The sequence below is a fragment of the Carcharhinus amblyrhynchos genome, chromosome 22 (assembly GCF_965287045.1).
Source record: "Carcharhinus amblyrhynchos chromosome 22, sCarAmb.v2.hapA, whole genome shotgun sequence".
Lineage (NCBI taxonomy): Eukaryota > Metazoa > Chordata > Chondrichthyes > Carcharhiniformes > Carcharhinidae > Carcharhinus > Carcharhinus amblyrhynchos.
The window spans coordinates 38,477,821-38,500,247 of record NC_137345.1 but is presented as its reverse complement, the minus strand read 5'-3'; the positions used below and the strand labels follow the sequence as shown (position 1 = coordinate 38,500,247).

At 44.0% G+C, this 22,427-nt stretch overlaps 1 protein-coding gene across 1 annotated transcript in view; it reads left to right on the top strand.

The window, feature by feature from the left end:
- Positions 1 to 22,427, top strand: part of LOC145356920 (synaptonemal complex protein 1-like) — a 144,075-nt gene that overhangs the window by 108,097 nt on the left and 13,551 nt on the right. Inside the window, exon 9 of the mRNA XM_080209921.1 lies at positions 12,617 to 12,685. Within this exon, the coding sequence (XP_080066047.1) occupies positions 12,617 to 12,685 (69 nt within the window). The remainder of the gene's footprint in view (positions 1 to 12,616; positions 12,686 to 22,427) is intronic.

Below are 22,427 nucleotides of genomic sequence, written 5' to 3'. Positions count from 1 at the left end.
CAGTGGGCAGAGCTTATTCCTGCTGGAGAGGCTGGCCGCATAGCACTGAGCAGGCCACTGTGCATGCACCTAGTTGTCAACCAAGATTGGCGCATGTGCAGTAGCCCTGCACTGCAGGCCTCCTGATTGCTGGCCAGCTCGACTGTTGGTCTGCCCCGCAACTCCACATCACCGACCATGTGACACCCCCACCGCCAGCTCCCCGGATGTAACTGGATCAGCTTCTATCAGCTCCCCATCCCAGACCACCTCAATGTTTTCCCCCACCTCCCCCGTCCCCCAACCTCGATCTCCTGATTTCACCTCCCCCATCACCTGCAGCCCCTCCACCACTCCTCTCCTGGTACTAACTCAATACTCCTCCGAGCAGGCTGACCATCCCCCCAACCCCGATAACCATCTCCGATTGCTAGCCTCCCTCCCTCAGTTGCTCAGCCCAAATGCAGAATGGCACTGGGATCCCCAAGCCCTAGAGTTCGACCCAGAGGCCCCACACCCCATCTGGCCCTGTCCACATTATGCCACTCCCCCTTGGCACTGCCCTATACCTAGTGGGCAGTGCCAAGGTGTCCCCTGACCATTGGCACTTTGCCCCTTGGCCAGTGCAGGGGGGGCCAGGCTGGCATTGCCAAAGTGGAAAGTCCCTGGAACCTGACCCTTTGCTTCGACTGCACCCCCTGCCCCCTTCACTGCAGCAGGGTTGGACTGCCAGCTTCCTGCAAGTAGGAAACTATATTAAACCCCATTTCAGTGAACCACTCCTGGCAGGGTGAAAGGCTAGCGGGCCTGGAGATTTTAGTCCCGGGCCCCCTAATGGTATTTCATTGTATGCAAATTGGGATTTAATTAATCTATGCAGCTCTGCACTGCTTTCGACATAGAGCTGATGCCACCAGAAGTTCAGCTGCCAAAGATGTGCCGAGGACGTTGCGCCCAGCGAGGAAATGGCCTCTGCTCAAGTCTCTTGGCCCGCTGCACTAGAAAAGCAGTGCACTGGGCTGGGAGAATTCTCCCCCATTATTTTGCCAATCAGAAGAAGACCCATTTTTGCATAGACTGTTTTCTGCCAGCCAGCAATCTTCTAATGTGTTACCCATCACATCACGAGCCTTTATTTTCTGCAATAATCTTTGATGCCTTCTATTAATCCAAGTATAGCATGTCTACAGGTTCCCCATTATCCAGAGCACATGATAAGCTAACTAAACATGAGCTTCACTTCATAAAACAGTGCTGACTGTTTCTGATTGCTTATAATTTTTCTAAGTGCCTGGTTATAACCTGTTTAATGATCGATTTTGTTTCATTTGTTTGTGGGACATGGGCATCGCTGGCTGGCTGGCTAGCATTTATTGCTCATCCCTATTGCCCAAGGTCAGTTGAGAGTCAACCACATGTGGCTCTGGAGTCACATGTTGTCCAGGCCATGACCAATGTCAAGCTAACTGTCCTGTAGTTCCCTCTCCCTCCTTTCTAGCAGAGTTAAATTTGCTAACAGATTAGCCGTAATCTTCTTAATTGGTGGAGCAGGCTCAAGGCACTGAATGGTTTTCCCCTGATCTTGTTTCTATGTTTGTAACCTCCAATCACCTTTGATTCATTCAGGGGATTCGAATGCGGGACCCCAGAATATTAGCTGAGCTTCTGGATTAATAGTCTAGCGATAATACCATGAGGCCATTGCCTCCCCATTACCTTCTCCATGACATCAAGCTAACTAGCCTATCTTTTCCTGTTTCTGTCTCCCTCCATTCTTTACTAGAGGGGTGATATTTACTACTTTACAATCAGATGGAACTTCTTCAGAATCCAGAATGTAAAATACTCATTTAATACTGCTGCCTCTTAAAGAACATCTCTTTTTCTGACCCTAAGCTGTCCACCCTTTCTTTAGCCATAATGTTCCTGTTTATATGTTCATAAAAGACTTTGAAAATCCCTTTTATGTTGGCCCCAATCTATTCAAACACTCCTTCTGTTTTCTTCTCTTATTTTTAACTTTTGATCACTTCTGTACTTTCCATATTCACTTTGATTCTCTGTTATGAAACTCACAATTGACTTAAGCATCTTTTTTCTGTCTCTGTAGTTTCTGTGGGCATAATTCTCCCAACCTGCCTGAGGCAGATTTAATGGCAGGCTGCGCAGAGAAACAGGCGACAGGCAAAAAGTAGGAAAACCACCAGCATAAAATCACGTTGCAATTCTCCCAATGGCAGCTTAAGTGAGGTTGCTTTTCCCACTGACATTCACTTGTATCTCATGAATGCTCATTAAAACAATTTCCTGCAGAATCCCATCAGGATTTCCAATCTTGCGTCGCGCCAGTGGGAAGTTACATTAGTGTCAAGCCCATTTGATAAAGGCTGGCATGCGCAAACCATGTTGCACTGAAGTGAGTGCAGCATGCAAAGTTTACCTGCTATTGTGCCGTGCTGCTTCAGATGCACTGTGCACCAGTTCCTATCTCCATCTCCATGCTGAGCTGGTCTTCATGGACCCAGCTGCTGGAGCCATGGATCCTATTGTGTCATCAACTCAGATCAGTCAGGAGTCTCCTTCCCCTCGGTGCCATATATCAGTGTCTATTTGGACAGCACAGTTACTGTGGTTCACATGCAGCCACTACACAAAGATAAGATGGTGAGGTAATGTGGTAAGATGGAGGGCTGTGCAAGGAGTGAGGTATGGAAATGGCAAATCCTAGGAGAATGCAGAAGAAGGGCTGAGCAAGGAGGGGGAAGGCAAATGCTAGAGGACAATGTGGAAGGAGAGCTGAGGGAATGGGATATGGGCAAGGTCTCACAGTAGCAGGCAGAGAGGCAAGGAAGCGGATGAAGAGGATGAACAACTGAAGGCGGGGAGGGGGTGGAAAGAACCTGTACTCCACCAAGGCCTCATGATACATGACAAACAAAGGGGAAGTGTATGCAGCCAGACTGAAGTTTTTGAGGTGGGTGCATGTTAGTGTGGCACACTAGGATGTTTGCACATACATTAAACAGCTGGGTTCAGTTTTTTGTGAAGGTCACTGTTGTCCTTTGTTCTCTTTGGAAACGAAAACTATGTAATAATAAATAGTTACATAGAAAGGAATCAGATGACACAGTCAGGGGCTATGTGGACATCATCTGAAGTTAGAGAAAGGAGGCAGTACAGAAGAACAGCAATCATGCAGCAGGACAAATTAGAGGAAGTATAGTATATCACGTGTTCAGGGAGGGGTAAGTGTTGTATGCTTCAGTGAAAAAATGCACAGCTTAGTGTGCAGGGCTATCCTACAGTTGATGTACCTGGCTGTGTGGCAGGCTCTGTACTAGGCTGCAGAGGGTCACAGGGCATCCGCAGTCTGTAGATGGGGAACACGTAATATTCTCATCTGGGCAGGAACCCCTGTAAGCACACACAGTTTCCAGGTGGGCTGGGTACAGATCGATGTGAGGCATGGACACCTCGCAGGTGATCGGCTCAGTGAGGAGTATGTCAATGTCCACCACCACAATTATCCAGTTTTAGCAGGGGAGGCTGGAGAATAACAGGTGGCATTTCTACGTCCATGTTGTGAGGCTCCAGGTAAGTCAGAGTAACACAGATTGTGAAGGACTGAGGGTCAAATTCCATCCTGTCATAAATGTGCAGCACTATCATCTCGACGCTAAGGCTGAATGGTGTCTTCCAAAATCAAAAGTAAGATTGATTCTGCATGGGAGGGTTATGATGAAGGATGAGAGGACAGTGAAGCTGGCCACAGTGGCTCCTTTTTTGCAATACATATTCACTTGTTGGTGCCACTGCTGTGGACAGGATCCAGGTCAATTATACAGGACTCAAAGCCCTTTGGAGTCATAGAGGTTTACAGCATCCTGCCTAGTTGTTACCATTAAGTTAGTACCAATTGCCCGCATTTGGCCCATTTCCCTGTATACTCATCTTATCCATGTAACTGTTTAAATACTTTTTGTCCAGGAAGAAAGACCAAGACAGATTTCTAATTTAGCATTTTGAAAGCGATCGGCACAACTTAATAAAAGGCTGATGTAAAATTTTGAAGACTATGTTGTGGAACATGGTAATTCAGGCTTGGAGAGTGAATTCTATAGTCAAGGTAGCATAGCTGCATCAATTCTTCCATCCGATCAGTGAGAGGGAGCCACGGATTAACAGTTAATGTCATTTATCAGTGGCTAAACAGATTCCATTCATTCACCATAAACAAACAAATGCTCATAGTTATGCTATGAGTTCAGAGCCTCTCGTGGGGGCTTTTGATTTGGTGGTCTGATATCTTTAGAAAAATTAAAGTAGTTCTGAAAATGCACAATTTGCAAAGATAAAATGACTTAGTTTTAAAAGCGTAACAATTTATTTAAAACTTGTTTATTAAAACATAGAAAAATCAAACTTGAGATACAAAATGATAGAACAATAACTTCAGCCGAAGGGAGACCTTAGATATGCCAGGCAGCACAACAGTATCAGAGAGCTTTCTCAAAAGATCCCATTTTTCTTGCCAAAATATAAGTCAATTAAACTCTTATTATCAATAGCTAAGTGTGGTTTCGTTTGCTATTTAATATATCAATCTAATCATGACAGTACTTTAGAACAGTTAAAATCTGCCACCCTAAATTATGTTATTTCATTAGTTCATTCCGATTAGCAGAAGTCCACCTCTTTTCTTTTGCCTTTAGCATTTTATTAACAAGTTTGTTGACAGATAAATCTCTGGAAGGGGGGGGTGCCAGACTCCACAGCCAGTGCTCACCAATCCTTCAGCTCCCGCAGTTGGCAAATTGCAGACTTCACTGTAATGGCTCAGGTGGTATTGTAGGCCCAAGTTCCTCCAGCTACAGTTTTCATGCAAGATCCACAATGCCAGATGCCGACTTCCCTGCGTTTCATCTTTGTCTTCCCAGAGAAGCAGCAGGTGTATTTGATCTTTTTCACCGTTTTGCAGAGGGACCCTCCATAGTGAGTGCCACATTTCCCCACGATCCCCACCTTCTTGGTGCACTTGGCCATCTTCCCAGATGGAACAGAGAATTCTATCTCTTGGCATAGATTACTTTCTTGTTGCCATAGTATCCAAGAAACGTTATTTTGCTTAAGTCAGCACTAGAAAAAATGCCAAGACTTGATCTAATGCCAAACATGGGCTCATCATTAGGCATCACTCCAGGCCTGGGCAGCTTGAATCATATAAAATGTATCATCACATGTTCTGAGTCTTGTATTCTTTCATTAATGTCATTAATTTCATTACTGACAAATTACATGATTTTGCTTTAAAACCTTAATTAATACAATTTAGTGGATTATTTTAATGCAACAGATTGTTTCAAAATCATTATTATTGATTTCAGTTATATAAAGCATATAGGTCATGATTTAATATTGTTTCAAATTCTTTCACATATAATCAACTGCTCACAATCTTCATGTTGGATAAGATTGATTATATGTATCTCTCTATCCTAACTGTTAGCTGTTCATGTCTATTAACCCCTTCCACAGAGCCACATTGGTTCAGTTATGTAATTCACAAGTCCAGGGGTAAGCATGAGGAACAAAGCTATGTGAGGTGCCAAAGCTTAACTCCACAACTTCTCCCACAGCTCTCTCGTTCACACCATTCAGCACCCTTTACCCATTCTGGTCTTCAATATTTCTTTTCAGTGAGGAACCAAAAGTAAGAATAGATCCGGTGGTCCAAGGAGTATTTCTGTGAATCCTCCTTCGAGGCAGGTGGCAAAGAAGGAAAAGCACCTGAGCAGGAGATACTGGGACAAAGCCAAGGAAAGCATAAGCATCAACAGGAGGCTGAGGAGCAGTGATACAGACTGCAGAGATGACTAGCAACACTAATGGTTTATAGTCCATGAGTCTGATTTCTATAAGTGTGTGAGAGATACAGTGAAGACCAAAGCTGTGATTGTCCAGAGATCTGGTCTACCAAATATGATATGGCACATGCTCTGAGAAAACCTGACACTACATGGGTTTTGAGGCTTTCCCTGAAGGTGATGGTAGCATTCAGTCTCTTTGCCTCTGGGTACTTTCAAGGAGCAACTGGGGACCTGTGCAGCGCTTCGCAATCAACAACACATCAGTGTGATCATGAGTTGACCATGAGTCAGATGTTAAGGGTGCTTATTGGTATCCTGGTAATGTGCTCACTCTTTCAACTTAATGTCCAGCAAGGAAAAACAGCAATGTGAGTTGAGATTGGATATAGCCAACACCACTTAAGGATGCAAATACTGCCGGAAAAAAGTGTGGATCAGCGCATGGCTTTCAACCTAAAGTGCATGTCATGGTTTGGGAGACCATCAGGAAACCTCGATGTGCAGTCATATATCTGATGAGTCCTCATTAGCCTTTGCTAACCTGTGAAAACTAATGATTGAGAACTCATCCATCATACATTCCAAATAAAAAATCTCACACACCTCCCTGACAACACAAGGGTATGGTATCAGGGGGCAGAGGGCATTGAGGTTTGCATCCCATGAATGTTAATCTTAAAAGGGGACACTCTGACAAGGGTTGAACTTTGGAAATAGAGGATAGCAAAGATCCAAACCATCTGACCATTACATTCACATATCATGGAATCATTGAAAACCTACAGTGCAGAAGGAGGCCATTAGGCCTGTCGGATCTGCACCAACAACAATCCCAGCTAGGCCCTATCCCTGTAACCCAATACATTTACCCTTCAAATTCCCTCTAACCTGTGTATCCCAGGACACTAAGGGGGCAATTGAGCATGGCCAAAGCACCTAACCTGCGCATCTTTGGACTGTGGGAGGAAAGCAGAGCACCCAGAGGAAATCTACGCAGACACAGGAAGAATGTGCAAATTCCATATGGACAGTGACCCAAGCTGGGAATGGAATCCAGGTCCCTAGAGCTATGAGATAGCAGTGTTAACCAGTGTGCCACCATGCCACCCATGGAATGGTTTTTAAAAAGTGCAGTTTATTCAGTGGTAAAGTACCCATGATCCTGAGGTGACATTAAAACTTCTTAACTTTCCTCACCCTATCACTATGTCTTGGTGCGGAGGCTGTCTGCTGATTGCTATATCCTGATGCCTGTGATGACCTTAGTGGATGTCCTCTGGAGGTATAAGCCCTGAAAGGGGCTCATAAGGATCACCTACTCAGGAACAGAAGCACCCTTAACAACTTGCTTTCTGGATTTATGGGGCAAAGCCAGGGACATGTGTGTGGCTGCAGACCTTTAGAGTGTCCTGAGTGGAGGCAGGCTGATTCTCACGTTCCTTATGGGTACCAAAGATTTCCAGCATGCCTCCTGGAGGAGATGGGCAAGGTGCTTGGTCCCCATATGCCTACATCCTGATGGAATCCACTAGAATGTTTGGCAATTGAGTGCCATTGGCCAAGTACAAAGCTGGCAGGATCTATTGGATTGAGGCCTCAGTAGTTGTTGCCAAACTTACTGTGGTGGTCTGGCCGCATGTTGGAGCCACAACATCCAACAGAACACGGAGGGATTCTTCTATTGTGCTCTCTACTCTGATGAGTGACTGTCGAAGCTCTGCCTGATGTTCCACTGTCTGCCATTGCATCTCTATCAGTGAGCTGCCTCTAGAGACTTATCATCTGACTGGGACTGAGAAAATGGCTGATCTTCAGCAACCTTTCAAGCGCCAGAGACTTGGACTGTCCCTGCCTCTGACTGCTGTGGGTACATTTCTGTGAGGTGGTCTCTAGAAAGTTACCCCAAGTCCAACCTTAAACAGAACCCCACCAAGGTGAGCACTGGTTGAAAATGCAGATGAAGGTTTTTCCTAAATGCCTTTATCTTTAGACATGCTTTGGTGGCTTGGAGAGCTGCTGGATTGGCTAGCTGGTTATGGTCTTCTGGTACTGCAGAAGCCAAAAAGACAGTTTTAGTGGATAAGCTGAAACTAATTCAGAGCATATTGCACCCACTTTGAATTGGAGGATTGGGTGAAGTGGTGGAGCTGAGATCTGTATCAGATTGATGCGAGAGTACAAGCTCTGTGTCACCATAGGAGAGGTTCCGACTTCGCCAGCAAGCTCTGCAGTAGCTTCCTCAAACTATGTGAGGCCAATGAACTCTACAGTCCCTCCCCCAGCTGAGGCTCACTCTCACTTGTGTACAATTTGGCCTGTGTGGAGATAAAAGAAAGAGATGTGATCAGAGGGAATGAAGCAAAAGGTGAGTGAAATGCATGTCTCGTGTGTGTTGTGCCCTCCAGAAGAGACAGAAAATGAAGTTCAAGCAACAAGGTAGATGGAATGGTGGAGATATAAAAGTCTTATTGCAAGAGTGTTGATATGTGACTGTCTCTAATAAATATGTGAGATCTGTGAAGAGAATAGCCGTTTGGTACATGATGTTTTAGTTTTTTTTTGCTTGCTTTAAGTTTTACACCGGAAGAAGTTGCTAGGGCACTCGGGTCGAGTTTTTTTTTTCACCTTTAAAAGTTTACTCACCTTGGGGATCCGGCCTCATTGTTCTGTGGGAGCACTGAAGAGAGGCTGCGATTTGCGAGTGGAGAGCTTGTGGGTGAGTACAGCGACTTTTTTCTTTTTTTAAAAACTAACTTTGTTTTAGTTTTTTTTTGCTTGCTTTAAGTTTTACACCGGAAGTACTTGCTAGGGCACTCGGGTTGGGTTTTTTTTTTCTCACCTTACTATATATTAGACCGGAGGGGATTCCCGATACTCTACATAGGTAGAGTATCCCAGCCCTCCCCCCTCCTCTAACCTAAAAAAGAGAGAGGGAGAGAGACGGGCTCTGACTGAGAGCAGGTAAGACTGCTTTTGTTTTTGAGTGTGCTGTAAGGGCTTTGGCTCACGGGGCCAAAGAGATAAGGGTGAGGCAAGGTAAGTCATAAGTTTTTTTTTACTTTTTCCTCTGGGTTACTAAAAGGGGCAAGTATGGGTGTGAGGCCAGTATGTTGTTGCCAATGCAACATGTGGGAGGTCTTGGAAGCTCCTGGTCTACCAGACATCCACACCTGTGCTCGGTGTGTGGAGCTGCAGACCCTACGGAACCAGGTTAAGGAGCTGCAAATGCAGCTCAAGGACCTTCGGCTCATTCGGGAGAGTGAGGAGGTTATAGATAGGAGCTATCAGCAAGTAGTCACACCAGGGCAACGGGAAGAGGGCAATTGGGTAACTGTTAGGAAGGGGAAACCTCGGGTGATGGAGAGCACACCGGTGGATGTCCCCCTTCAAAATAAGTACTCTGGCCTGAGTACTACTGGGGGGGGACAGCTCATCTGAGGGAGGAAGTGGTGGCCAGGTCTTTGAAGCTGAGCCAGTAAGTCAAAAAATTAAAGAAGAGAGCAGAAAGGTAGTGCTAATAGGGGACTCCACAGTGAGGGGGGTGGACAGGCGTTTTTGTGGACGTAGACGGGAGTCACGGATGGTGGTTTGTCTCCCTGGGGCTGGGATCCAGGATGTCTCTGGGCGTGTCCCAGACATCCTGAAGGGGGAGGGTGAGGAACCAGAGGTTGTAGTGCATATAGGTACTACTGACGTAGGCAAGAAGAGGGAGACAATCGTGAAAAGGGACTATAGGGAACTGGGTAGGCAGCTGAGGGAGAGAAAAGCGAAGGTAGTAATCTCAGGATTGCTGCCTGTGCCACGGGAGAATAAGGGAAGGAATGGAATGAGGTGAAGGCTGAATGCGTGGCTGAGGGACTGGTGCAGAGGGCAGGGATTTCGGTTCCTAGATCACTGGGACCTCTTTAGGGGCAGGTGGGACCTGTACAGTAAAGACGGGTGGCACTTGAATGCTTGAATCTGTCATCAAAGAAGAAATAGCGAGGCACCTTGAGAAGAATTGTTTGATAGAGCAAACGCAGCACGGATTTGTTAAGGGGAAGTCGTGTCTGACGAATTTATTGGAATTCTATGAGGATGTGACTAATGTGGTAGACAGAGGGGAACCGGTGGATGTGATGTTTCTTGATTTTCAAAAGGCGTTTGATAAGGTGCCGCACAAAAGGTTGCTTCAGAAGGTTAGGGGGCATGGAGTTGGGGGTAAGGTGTTAGCATGGATAGAGGATTGGTTGTCTAATAGGAGGCAGAGAGTTGGTATCAATGGGTGCTATTCTGATTGGCGGTTGCTGACTAGTGGAGTGCCGCAGGGATCGGTGCTGGGACCTCAACTATTTACCATTTATATAGATGATCTGGAGGAGGGGGCTGAGTGTAGGGTGTCGAAATTTGCTGATGACACAAAGATGAGTGGAAAAGCAAATTGTGCGGAGGGTGTGGAAAGTCTGCAGAGGGATCTAGATAGGCTAAGCGAGTGGGCGAGAACCTGGCAGATGGAGTACAATGTTAGCAAGTGTGAGGTTATCCACTTTGGCAGGAATAATAGTAGGAGGGATTACTATTTAAAGGGCGAAAAGCTGCAGCATGCTATGGTGCAAAGGGACCTGGGGGTCCTTGTGCATGAGTTGCAAAAACCCAGTCTGCAGGTGCAGCAGGTGATCAGGAAGGCAAATGGGATGCTGGCCTTTATAGTGAGGGGGATAGAATATAAAAGCAGGGAGGTCTTGCTGCAACTGTACAGGGCACTGGTGAGGCCGCAGCTGGAGTATGTGTGCAGTTTTGGTCGCCACACTTGTGCAAGGATATTTAGGCCTTGGAAGGAGTGCAGAGGAGGTTCACTAGGCTGATACTGGAGATGAGGGGGTTGAACTATGAAGAGAGACTGAATAGACTGGGTTTGTACTCGTTGGAGTTTAGAAGGATGAGGGGGGACCTTATAGAGACATATAAGATAATGAAAGGGATGGATAGGGTAGAGGTAGAGAGATTCTTCCCGCTCAGAAAGGACAGCAGGACTAGAGGGCACAGCCTCAAGATAAGGGGGGGGGCAGTTTAGAACGGAGTTGAGGAGGAACTTCTTCACTCAAAGGGTGGTGAATCTCTGGAATTCTCTGCCCGTTGAAGTGGTGGAGGCTACCTTGCTAAATATATTTAAGACACAGGTAGATAGGTTTTTGGTAGGCAAGGGAATTAAGGGTTATGGGGAGAAAGCAGGAAAGTGGAACTGAGCCACTTCAGATCAGCCATGATCTTATTGAATAGCGGGGCAGGCTCGAAGGGCTAGATGGCCTACTCCTGCTCCTATTTCTTATGTTCTTATGTTCTTATTACTCTAAACCCCACCAAATGAAGTACTCCTGGTGGGGTGGGAGATGCTATCTGCCCGGCATGTTCCTTGCTGGGCCCGATAATCACATGAAAAATACATTTAAAATACATTAAAAAGAGATTCAAATGACTTACCTCTCGTCCCACCAGTTTCCAGCAGGATCAGCTGGAACCCCACAAAATGGCCAGCACGCGATTCTCCAGACCTGACCTGCCCAAAAAGTTGCGAGTCATGATGGGAGAATCGGGCCCAAGGAATAGGTATGGGCCATTCAGCCTTTCAGGCCTGCTCTGCCATTAATATGATCACATTTGATCCTCAATCTCAATGCAATTTTCCCCTTGATGCCATTAAAATCTAAAACATCATCTATCTCCTTAATTACGGTTGTGAGGTTCCAAGTGTTGAATCCGGCATGGGATCCGACTATTCTGGTCAGCAGGACAGATACTGCCAGACCCATCAACCACTGCACCTGGTCTCAAAACTGGAGAATTTCATCCTGTAGCTTTAAATGTCCATAGATCTCTAGCATTTGGAAACCCTGCTATTCCTCTCTTGGGAGTGTGTTGGCTCTCTATTCAAACCATCTTCTATCTAAAACTGTCATATTGCTCAACTACTGGTGAATAAACTTCAAAGTTTGATGTTTTAAATGTAACTTGGGACTTCCCAGCTAAAAACCTTCAAGTCAATTGGATCAAAAAGTATGGTTTTGATTTGATTCTTAATTTGATTTGATTTGATTTACTATTATCACATTTATTAGTATACATGAAAAGTATTATTTCTTGTGCGCTATACAGACAAAACATACCTTACATAGAGCAGGAAACAAGAGATGCAGAATGTAGTGTTACAGTCATTGTTAGGGTGTAGAAAAAGATCAACTTAATGCAAGGTAGGTCCATTCGAAAGTCTGATGGCAACAGAGAAGAAGCGGTTCTTGAGTCGGTTAGTACATAACCTCAGAGTTTAGTATCTTTTTCCGTATGGAAAAATGCGGAAGAGAGAATATCCGGGATGTGTGCGGTCCTTAATCATGCTGGCTGCTTTGCTGAGGCAGCAGGAAGTGTAGACAGAGTCAATGGATGGGAAGCTGGTTTGTGTGATGGATCGGGCTACATTCACAACCTTTTGTAGTTCCTTGCAGTCTTGGCAGACCAGGGACCATACCAAGCTGTGACACATCCAGAAAGAATGTTTTCTATGGTGCCATGAATCTATTTTTATGATTTACATTGAAGAAAACATTGTGTTATATTTTGTTTTTGTGCTTCACCCCAGTATGACCAGTGTATAATAATTGCACCATCATTAAAGCTTTTCCATATTATTTTGACTAAAAATTTAGTTTCAGTTCAAAGTACAAATATTTAAATGCGTGCACATCAAAGTATAGTAATGTATTTTTGTCTGATGTGAAATACTTTTCATTTTCTAGGATGTGTTTGTTAGGCAAACTAAAGCAATGAAGGATACAATCAAATCTTTGAAAGATGAATTAAAGAAGGTAAATTGATTAAAACCCAAGTAATGGTTTTGATAGCAGTGGTAGTCACTTAGAAATAGATACGATGTGATATTATAAAACAAAATACCTGGCTGATAGATGCTGACTTCACCTGTGGCAACAAAAACCAAGAGAACATTTCAAATAGATGAAAATTACAATACATCTTTTACAGATCTGTAAGCTGTCTAGTTAGTTTACGAATGTCGTGTGCAGGGACTTTGCTTTTAATACATAGGTAACGTAATTTTCACTGAAAACTTTGAAGATAAATTCAGGATGCCACAATGCAAAAGACTTTGAAGTTTTAATATTTCATTGTGTTCACTAGGCTGATACCGGAGTTGAGGGGGTTGAACTATGAGGAGAGGCTGAATAAACTAGGCTTGTACTCGTTAGAGTTTAGAAGAATGAGGGGAGATCTCATTGAGACATATAAGATGATGAATGGGATGGATAGGATAGAGGTGGAGAGGCTCTTCCCGCTCAGAAAAGACAGTAGGACAAGAGGGCACAGCCTCAAGGTAAAGGGGGTGCGGTTTAGAACGGAGTTGAGGAGGAACTTCTTCACTCAAAGGGTGGCGAATCTCTGGAATTCTCTGCCCGTTGAAGTGGTGGAGGCTACCTCGCTAAATATTTTTAAGACGCGGGTTGATAGGTTTTTGATAGGCAAGGGGATTAAGGGTTATGGGGAGAGGGCGGGGATGTGGAACTGAGACACGACAGATCAGCCATGATCTTATTGAATGGCGGGGCAGGCTCGAGGGGCTAGATGGCCTACTCCTGCTCCTATTTCTTATGTTCTTATTGTGGAAATTAATTTTGATTAAGTGTATTTTAATGTATGGGCAACAAATAATCATATTATTTGAAAGCAAATTACAGGACTACAAATGGATCAGTTCACTAAAAATGGCAAGAGGACTAAGGTGGTTATTTGAAGCAAGATCTGGAAAATTATACATAGCTACAAATAGGAATGTTGCAAGTTTCCTACTATCTAATGAATATTTGAACAATTCTGATAACTCTGCATTTGAACTTTGAAATATAGATTGCAACCAGTATTGCGTAGGTGAGACTTCCACAGGATATAATGTTAAGGAATGGATCAGAAACCCCATAGTATGTTATGAAGCCTTAATAAACACCAACAGTTTTTTTTATTTTTGGCATTAGTGTGAGATGAGGGGTTTCATTCCAAGAGTGATTCTATTGACACACGAGGAAGCTTTTATCAAAACAAACTGTATTTAACAATGCTGTTTAGCTGTAACAAATGAATTAGCTTAACTTTAATCAACTGAAATACTTAAACATGACAAGATACAATTCTTAACTGTTAATCTATTAGTTCTAATTCAAGCAATATTACTCTTACAGACTTAAACTCCTCTTCAAAATAAGTCAGCAACACACAGGCTTACATGAGCTGCCAGTCCTCAAGACTCCAGAGCACTCCTGGAGAAAGAGAGACTTATTTCTCCTAGCAGGTCTGTGCCTTGCATGGGGAATCATTGATTAACCTGTCCGTAGGACTCATTGAATATGAGCTCCCTAGGGATTGATAATTAACTTATTAGGTGGAGTGCATATACCAAACCTTGTATAAAGCAGGCCCTTGAGTGAGTCTATTATTGCATTGTCCTGGTTCGGATCTGTTTGTGTTCACGACAGGCTTGTGGTTTTACTTTACCTTATTTTGTTCATTAAAGCACTGTTTCTTTACAGCTAACTCCTGGAGTTATGAAACAGGCAAAAGGTAAAGAGAATGTTTTGGTAACCTTGCTTATCAAATCCTGGTAAATCTGTATCACTTAGTTTTTGCAGTGCCATTTTTTGGGAAATTGGAGCCATACTGTGCAAGTGTTGAGGACTGGCCACAATATGCTGAGAGAATGAGGTACTTATTTCAGGCTTATGAAACAGGAGATAACTGGCAAAAGGTCAATCTAATGACTGTGTGTGGAGCTGCAACATTCAGTATTATAAAAAGTTTGACGTATCCGGCAACACCAGATTCCATGACCTTTGATGAGTTAGTAGAAATTTTGGTAAATTATTATGATCCTAGACCTTTCGTTATCTTGCAATGGTATAGGTTTAATACAACCACTAGATTTGTAAGGGAACCAGTGATGAAATTCTTGACATGACCAAGAAAACTGGTGGAGCATTGCAAGTATGGCCCAGCATTACCTGAAATGCTGAGAGACCATTTAGTTTGTAGCATAAATGATCTAACAACCCAAAGAAGGATTTTGACAGCCAAATCTAGATTTTAAGAAAGGCATAGACTTGGCCTATCTTGTGAAAATTCATAAAAAGAAGCCCGAAAGTACAAGGACCCATACATAACAATGTACTTAGTCTCTGGAGAACCTCCTACCGCAAGCCCAGGTCCCCAGTTGAATGCAATTGTGGCCCTCAGTCTTGGGTAAGGAAAAACAAGAAAACAAGGAAACCAGGAAATCCTGGCACTGGACGAGAAGGAGTTTCACAATTTAGGGAAGGGAATGGTTTCAAAAAATATACTTGGATTGGTGGCAAATTTTCAAAATGGGCACTGGAAACTGATGTGAGGTAATAGGAAAGTAGCCAGAGGTTTTCCAAATAGACCTTCAAAAAATAAATGAAGTTAAGGCCAAATTTTATGTATACCCGGATGCTCAATTGAGATTTTCTAAGGCAAGACCAGTTCCATTGACTCAATGAGCGAATGTAGAGACTGAACTGAAGCAATTAGAAGAGGCTGGATATTATTTGACCCGTGCAATTTTCCAAGTGAGCTGCAGCAGTAGTTCCAGCGTTAAAGCTAGGCAACACAATCCATCTCTCTGGTGATTACAAAATGATGGTGAACAGAGCATCTTGTTTGGACAAATATCCAAAGTTGTGAATAGAGGACCTCCATGCAAAAAGGCCAGATTTTCACAAATCTGGATGTGAGCCATACATACCTCCAGTTAGAATTAGAAGCACCATCAAGAAAATATATGACGGTAAAGACACACAAGTGATTGTACAAATATACTCGTCTACCATCAGCATGCGCCATAGTCCAAAGAACAATGGAAGGCGTATTGCAGGGAACTATCCAGAGTGGTCTGCTGTGTCCAGATTGCCTTCTCCTGCCATCCTGGTGAATCAAGACCTCTCTGCTTTTCCAGGCTGTGATGGAGCACTTACAGGGAAGTGTTTCTGCCTTTGATTGAGATACGGCTATTTTTTCTGATTTGCTCTGATGTCAGAACTTCTCACCAATGCTGCTGCATTTTCATATTGCTGCCCAATTTTTAAAGATGGACCCAGTGACATATTGAAGAACTTTTCCGGCATGTCCTAATACACTGGACACCTCCACTGCTTGCCAGCCATTAATTGATAATATCCTACACAAAACACCACCACCCACCTGCTCAGCATTGCCACATGCTTCTGGCTCATGTGAAAGGAGTTGAATCATAGAATCATAGAACCCTACAGTGCAGAAAGAGGCCTTTTGGCCCATCGAGCCTGAACCGACGACAATCCCATCCAGGCCCTATCCCCACATCCCTACGTATTTTACCCACTAATCCTTCTAACCTAAGCATCTTAGGACACTCAGGGGCAATTTTAGCATGGCCAATCAACCTAACCCACACATCTTTGGACTGTGGGAGGAAACTGGAGCACCCAGAGGAAACCCACGCAGACACGAGGAGAATGTGCAAACTCCACACAGACAGTGACCCAAGCCGAGAATCGAACCCAGGTCCCTTGAGCTGTGAAGCAGCAGTGCTAACCACTGTGCCACCGCTACCCCCCAGTTGCTGACTTGTAAAATGTAAAGGAAGTGTTGATGGCCTGCATTCTCTCTCTGGAGAACTGAAAGTCTCTGCACACAACAGGAGGGCCACTCAAATGGCAGCAAAACCTTCTTGCCAGCAGAAAAATGGTCCCATTTGGCTCCAGACTAAGAGTTGGGCATTGATGTCGACTGGATGGAAAGTGCTACTAAGTCTAACTCTACTCTGAGGCTTGGTAACTTAACATGCTATCACCTTCAGACATTTCAGACCTTCTGGGGAATTTTTTTCAAGCTTTCTTCCTGCTGCAACTCTTGACTGGTGCTCTGAACTTTTGAAACCATTCCTTGCCAGGGTTCGGAGACCTTGCCCAACTCCATGCTTCCTGCCTTTTATTGCAGTGTGCTTTCTACTTACAATTGAACCTCTGCTTGAGCTTGCTGTCCTTCCAAATACAAATTCCCTCTCACCATGCACATGGCTCATCCACAATACAACTTTACTTGCTTTGTCTCAAGCCCTTCATGTTTTTTGCCAATGGGGTTTGATCTCAGTGTCGCTGTTGTGTGCTGCCTGTTTATTTTGGTGCATTGTAGGTTTCATATTGTTGTGAGGCCAATATGTTGCCACAGTGAGGAATTATTACTGTCCTGTTTAGGCTATAGTAACAGGTGGTTTTTATTTCAAATCTAAGGGCAGACCCCTGCCCAGACAGTAATGTACACTGAGGTCATAATGGGACCACACGTTGGAATCCACAAATTGAGGAATATCAGGGCCTCTGTCTCTGGTGCTGGTTGTTTACATTGGCAGCAGCTCTTCAGATACATGCCTAATGCACAGGATTATCACCAGTGAATGAAGATATTCTTGAATGCTTGAACTCATACTGTTCTGACTACATGATTTTTGATCACTGGTATAATCATAAGATCGCATAATGTCACATTCTGTGATTTCTGCAAATATTATTGCTTTACCTTATGTTTAAAATGGAATACATTTTCCCCTAGTTTTGCACCAGGTGAGGCTGTGCATAACGTTGAGAAGATGATGGCATAGTCATCATGATACTGGACTTTAGACCCAGGCTAATGCTCAGCAGGTTATCAGCGCTGCATATGTGCCAGCCATTTTATGCTCTCAATCTCATATCAACTATACAACAAACAGCCTCGTAATCACCTACTGGGGAGCGCTCAGCAGTTGTCATAGGCATTCATTCTCCACAACCGTTCATGCACCCATTGGGATTGTCAGGAAACAGAGATAGTTTTAAGTAATCTATATTTGTAGTTGTGAGTATTAAAAATGTGTACACTTTATGTAAGTTTAATTTTGTGTTTCTGTATTTGAAAGGGTTAATAATTTTAATTTGGTTTAGATATATGCATGGCATTGAGAGTTTGCAACGTGAAAGCAAGCGGAGCTTAAAGGAAAACTAAGTTGTTGCTTAAAAACCAAGGGTCACCTGAGGACAGAAATAACTTTTGAGTTAGCTGTAAGCCACTTAAGACAAGGGAGCTTCACAATGCAGACTTACAGAAGAACAAATGAAGTCCCAGAAACCAGGGAGTTTGGACGAAAGTATGTCTCAGGGAGTTAAAGGAATAAAGAGAAATAAATTGAACAAGGTCCTTGAAATAACTCCTCAGAGGCCGTGCCTCTTCACCGGATTCCACCTATGGGGTGGAATTTTCCTGTCCCACCCACCATGGGAATTGTAATGGTTGGGACATAGACCATGCAGAGGTCTCTTGACGTCTAACGAGATTTTCCAGTCTTGGGGTGAAGACTACCGAAAAATCTCATCCATAGAGTGCTTCTGGTACACAATCAGAATCTGGAGTACCAGATGACCTGACATTCCCAGTTTCAAATACAGATGAGGTCCCTGATTGAGCAGAAAATTATGACCTCAACCAGGGAGTTCAGAATCCAAAAGGACAACCTCATATGCCTCATTGAAGTCATTATACCCCTGTTCCCCCACAAACCGCGCCCCCCCCCCCCAAGTCCAAGGAACCTTGGCAGTTCATGCTTCTCATGGGTGTCATGCAATGTTTCAGCACTGGGTCAAGAGCCTGAAATAGGAAAGAGAGAGAATCTGGTGAACTGGTGTGATGACAATAATCTCTTCCTAAACGTCAACAAAATGAAGGAGATAATCATCAACTTCAGAGAGTTTCAGGGGTCCAGATCACCAACAACCCTGTCCTAGTCCTGCTATAGTTAAGGAAGCCCATCAATACCTCTACTTTCTCAGCAGACGAAGGAAGTTTGTCATGACCGCTACAACTCTCACAGCTTCTATAGATGCAGCATAGAAAGCATTCTTTCCAGTTGTATCACAGCTTGTATAGCTCCTGCTACATCCAAGACCACAAGAAACTACAAAAGGTCATGAATGAAGCCCAATCCATCACTCAAGCCAGCCTTCCATCCACTGACACTGTCTATACTTCTCGCTGCCTCAGAAAAGCAGCCAACATAATCAGGGACCCCAAACACCCCAGACATACTCTCTTTCACCTTCTTCCATCGGGAAAAAGATACAAAAGGATACGTATCAACCAACTCAAAAACAGCTTCCCTGCTGCCAACAGACTTTTGAATGTACCTACCTCACACCAATTTGATCTTTGTCTACACCCTAGCTATAACTGTAATACTGCATTCTGCACTCTCTCCTTCCCTATGTGCAGTATGCTTTGTCTCTATAGTATGCAAGAAACAATACTTTTCACTGTATACTAATACATGTGACAATTATAAATCAAATCAGTTTGGCATTCGACATGGGAGGAGTGTATCTAACAGGCGTCTGAATCTTAAGATGCGAGCGCTGGAGTTCTAGTTCACCCCCTTCCTCAGATAATTTTGATTTGTCTTGATTTATTATTGTCACATGTATTAACATACACTGAAAAGTATTATTTCTTGCGCAGTATACAGGCAAAGTACACCGTTCATAGAGAAGAAAATGACAGTGCAGAATGTAGTGCTACAGTCATAGTAGGGTGTAGAGAAAGATTAACTGAATGCAAGCTAAGTCCATTCAAAAGTCTGACAGCAGCAGGGAAGAAGCTGTTCTTGAGTCGGTTGGTACATGACTTCAGACTTTTGCAGCTTTTTCCCGACAAAAGAAGTCAGAAGAGAGAATGTCCAGGGTGTGTGGGGTCCTTAATTATGCTGGCTACTTTGCAAAGGCAGCGGGAAGTGTAGACAGAGTCAATGGATGGGAGGCTGATTTGCGTGATGGATTGGGCTACACTCATAACCTTTTGTAGTTCCTTGCGGTCTTGGGCAGAGCAGGAGCCGTACCAAGCTGTGATACAACTAGAAAGAATGCTTTCTATGATGCATCTGTAAAAGTTGGTGAGAGTTGTAGCTGACATGTTAAATTTCCTTAGTCTTCTGGAAAGTTGGTGGGCTTTCTTAACTATAGTGTTGGCGTGAGGGGACCAGGACAGGTTGTTGGTGATTTGGACACCTAAAAACTTGAAGCTTTTGATCCTTTCTACTTCATCCCTGTTGATGTAGACAGGGACATGTTCTCCTTTACGCTCTTTGAAGTCAATGATAATCTCCTTCGTTTTGTTGACATTGAGGGACAGATTATTGTTGCTGCACCAGCTCACCAGATTCTCTGTCTCATTCCTGTACTCTGCCTTGTCATTATTTGAGATCTGACCCACTCGGTGGTGTCGTCAGCAAAACTGAAAATTGAATTGGAGGGGAATTTGGCCACACGGTCAGTTATACAGGTCTATGAGTATAAGAACATAAGAAATAGGAGCAGGAGTAGGCCACTTAGCCCTTTGAGCCTGCCCCGCCATTCAATAAGATCATGGCTGATCTGAAGTGGATCAGTTCCACTTTTCCACTTTCTCCCCATAACCCTTAATTCCCTTGTCTATCAGAAATCTATCTACCCGTGACTTAAACATATTTAGCGAGGTAGCCTCCACCACTTCAACGGGCAGAGAATTCCAGAGATTCACCACCCTTTGAGTGAAGAAGTTCCTCCTCAACTCCGATCTAAACTGCGCCCCCCTCCCCTTATCTTGAGGCTGTGCCTTCTAGTCTTGCTATCTTTCCTAAGCGGGAAAAATCTCTCTACCTCTACCCTATCCATCCCTTTCATTATCTTATATATCTCTGTAAGATCCCCCCTCATCCTTCTAAACTCCAACGAGTACAGACCCAGTCTATTTAGTCTCTCTTCATAGTCCAACCCCCTTATCTCTGGTATCAGCCTAGTGAACCTCCTCTGCACTCCCTCCAAGGCCAAAATATCCTTGCGCAAGTGCAGCGACCAAAACTGCACACAGTACTCCAGCTGCGGCCTCACCAGTACCCTGTACAGTTGCAGCAAGACCTCCCTGCTTTTATATTCTATCCCCCTCACTATAAAGGCTAGCATTCCATTCGCCTTCTTGATCACCTGCTGCACCTGCAGACTGGGTTTTTGTGACTCATGCACAAAGATCCCCAGGTCCCTCTGCACCATAGCATGCTGCAGCTTTTCGCCCTTTAAATAGTAATCCCTCCTACTATTATTTCCGCCAAAGTGGATAACCTCACACTTGCTAATATTGTACTCCTTCTGCCAGGTCCTCGCCCACTCGCTCAGCCTATCCAGATCCCTCTGCAGACTTTCCACACCCTCCACGCAATTTGCTTTACCACTCACCTTCGTGTCATCAGCAAATTTCGTCACTCTACATTCAGTCCCCTCCTCCAGATCGTCTATGTATATGGTAAACAGTTGAGGCCCCAGCACCGAACCCTGTGGCACTCTACTAGTTACCAACCACCAACCAGAAAAGCACGGATTAATTCCAACTCTCTGCTTCCTGTTAAATAACCAATCCTCAATCCACGCTAACACCTTACCCCCAACTCCGTGCACCCTAACCTTCTGTAGCAACTTTTATGAGGCACCTTATCAAATGCCTGTTGGAAATCTAAAAACACCATATCCACCGGTTCCCCTCTGTCTACCGCACTAGTCACATCCTCATAGAATTCCAATAAATTCATCAAACACGACTTCCCCTTAATGAATCTGTGCTGCATCTGCTCTATCAAACCATTCCTTTCTAGGTGCCTCGCTATTTCTTCTTTGATGACGGATTCAAGCATTTTTCCAACTACAGACGTTAAACTAACCGGCCTATAATTCCCTGCCTTTTGTCTGCTACCTTTTTTAAACAGCGGCGTAACATTAGCCGTTTTCCAATTTTCCGGCACTTCCCCAGAATCCAGCAAATTTTGGTAAATAATTACTAAGGCATCCACTATCAACTCTGCCATCTCCTTCAGAACCCTGGGATGCATTCCATCCGGTCCTGGGGACTTGTCCACCTTCAGTCCCATTAGTCTATCAAGCACTACCTCTCTAGTGACAGTAATCTCATTCAGGCCCTCAACTCCTACCATCCTTCTATCTTTAATATCCGGCAAACTATTCGTGTCCTCCTCCGTGAAGACCGAGGCAAAAAACTTATTTAAGGCCTCGGCCATTGCCTCATCTCCCACCACTAAATCCCCCCTCTCATCCTCTAAGGGTGCAACGTTCACTCTATCCAGCCTCCTCTTCATATATATTTGTAGAAACTCTCACTGTCCTTTTTTATATTTAGTGCTAGTTTAGCTTCATAGTCTATCCTTCCTTTCTTTTTCAACTTCTTAGTCATTCTTTGTTGATTTTTAAACCTTTCCCAATCTTCTAATTGCTCACTACTTTTAGCCACTCTGAACGCATCAGCTTTTAATTTAATACTCTCCTTTATTTCCTTCGATAACCACAGCTGGTTATCCCTTCTCCTACAGTCCTTCTTTACCATCGGAATATATTTCTGCTGAGTACCGAAAAAGATCTCCTTAAAAATCCTCCACTGTTCCTCAGCCGTTCTACCAACCAATTTGCGCCCCCAATCTACATT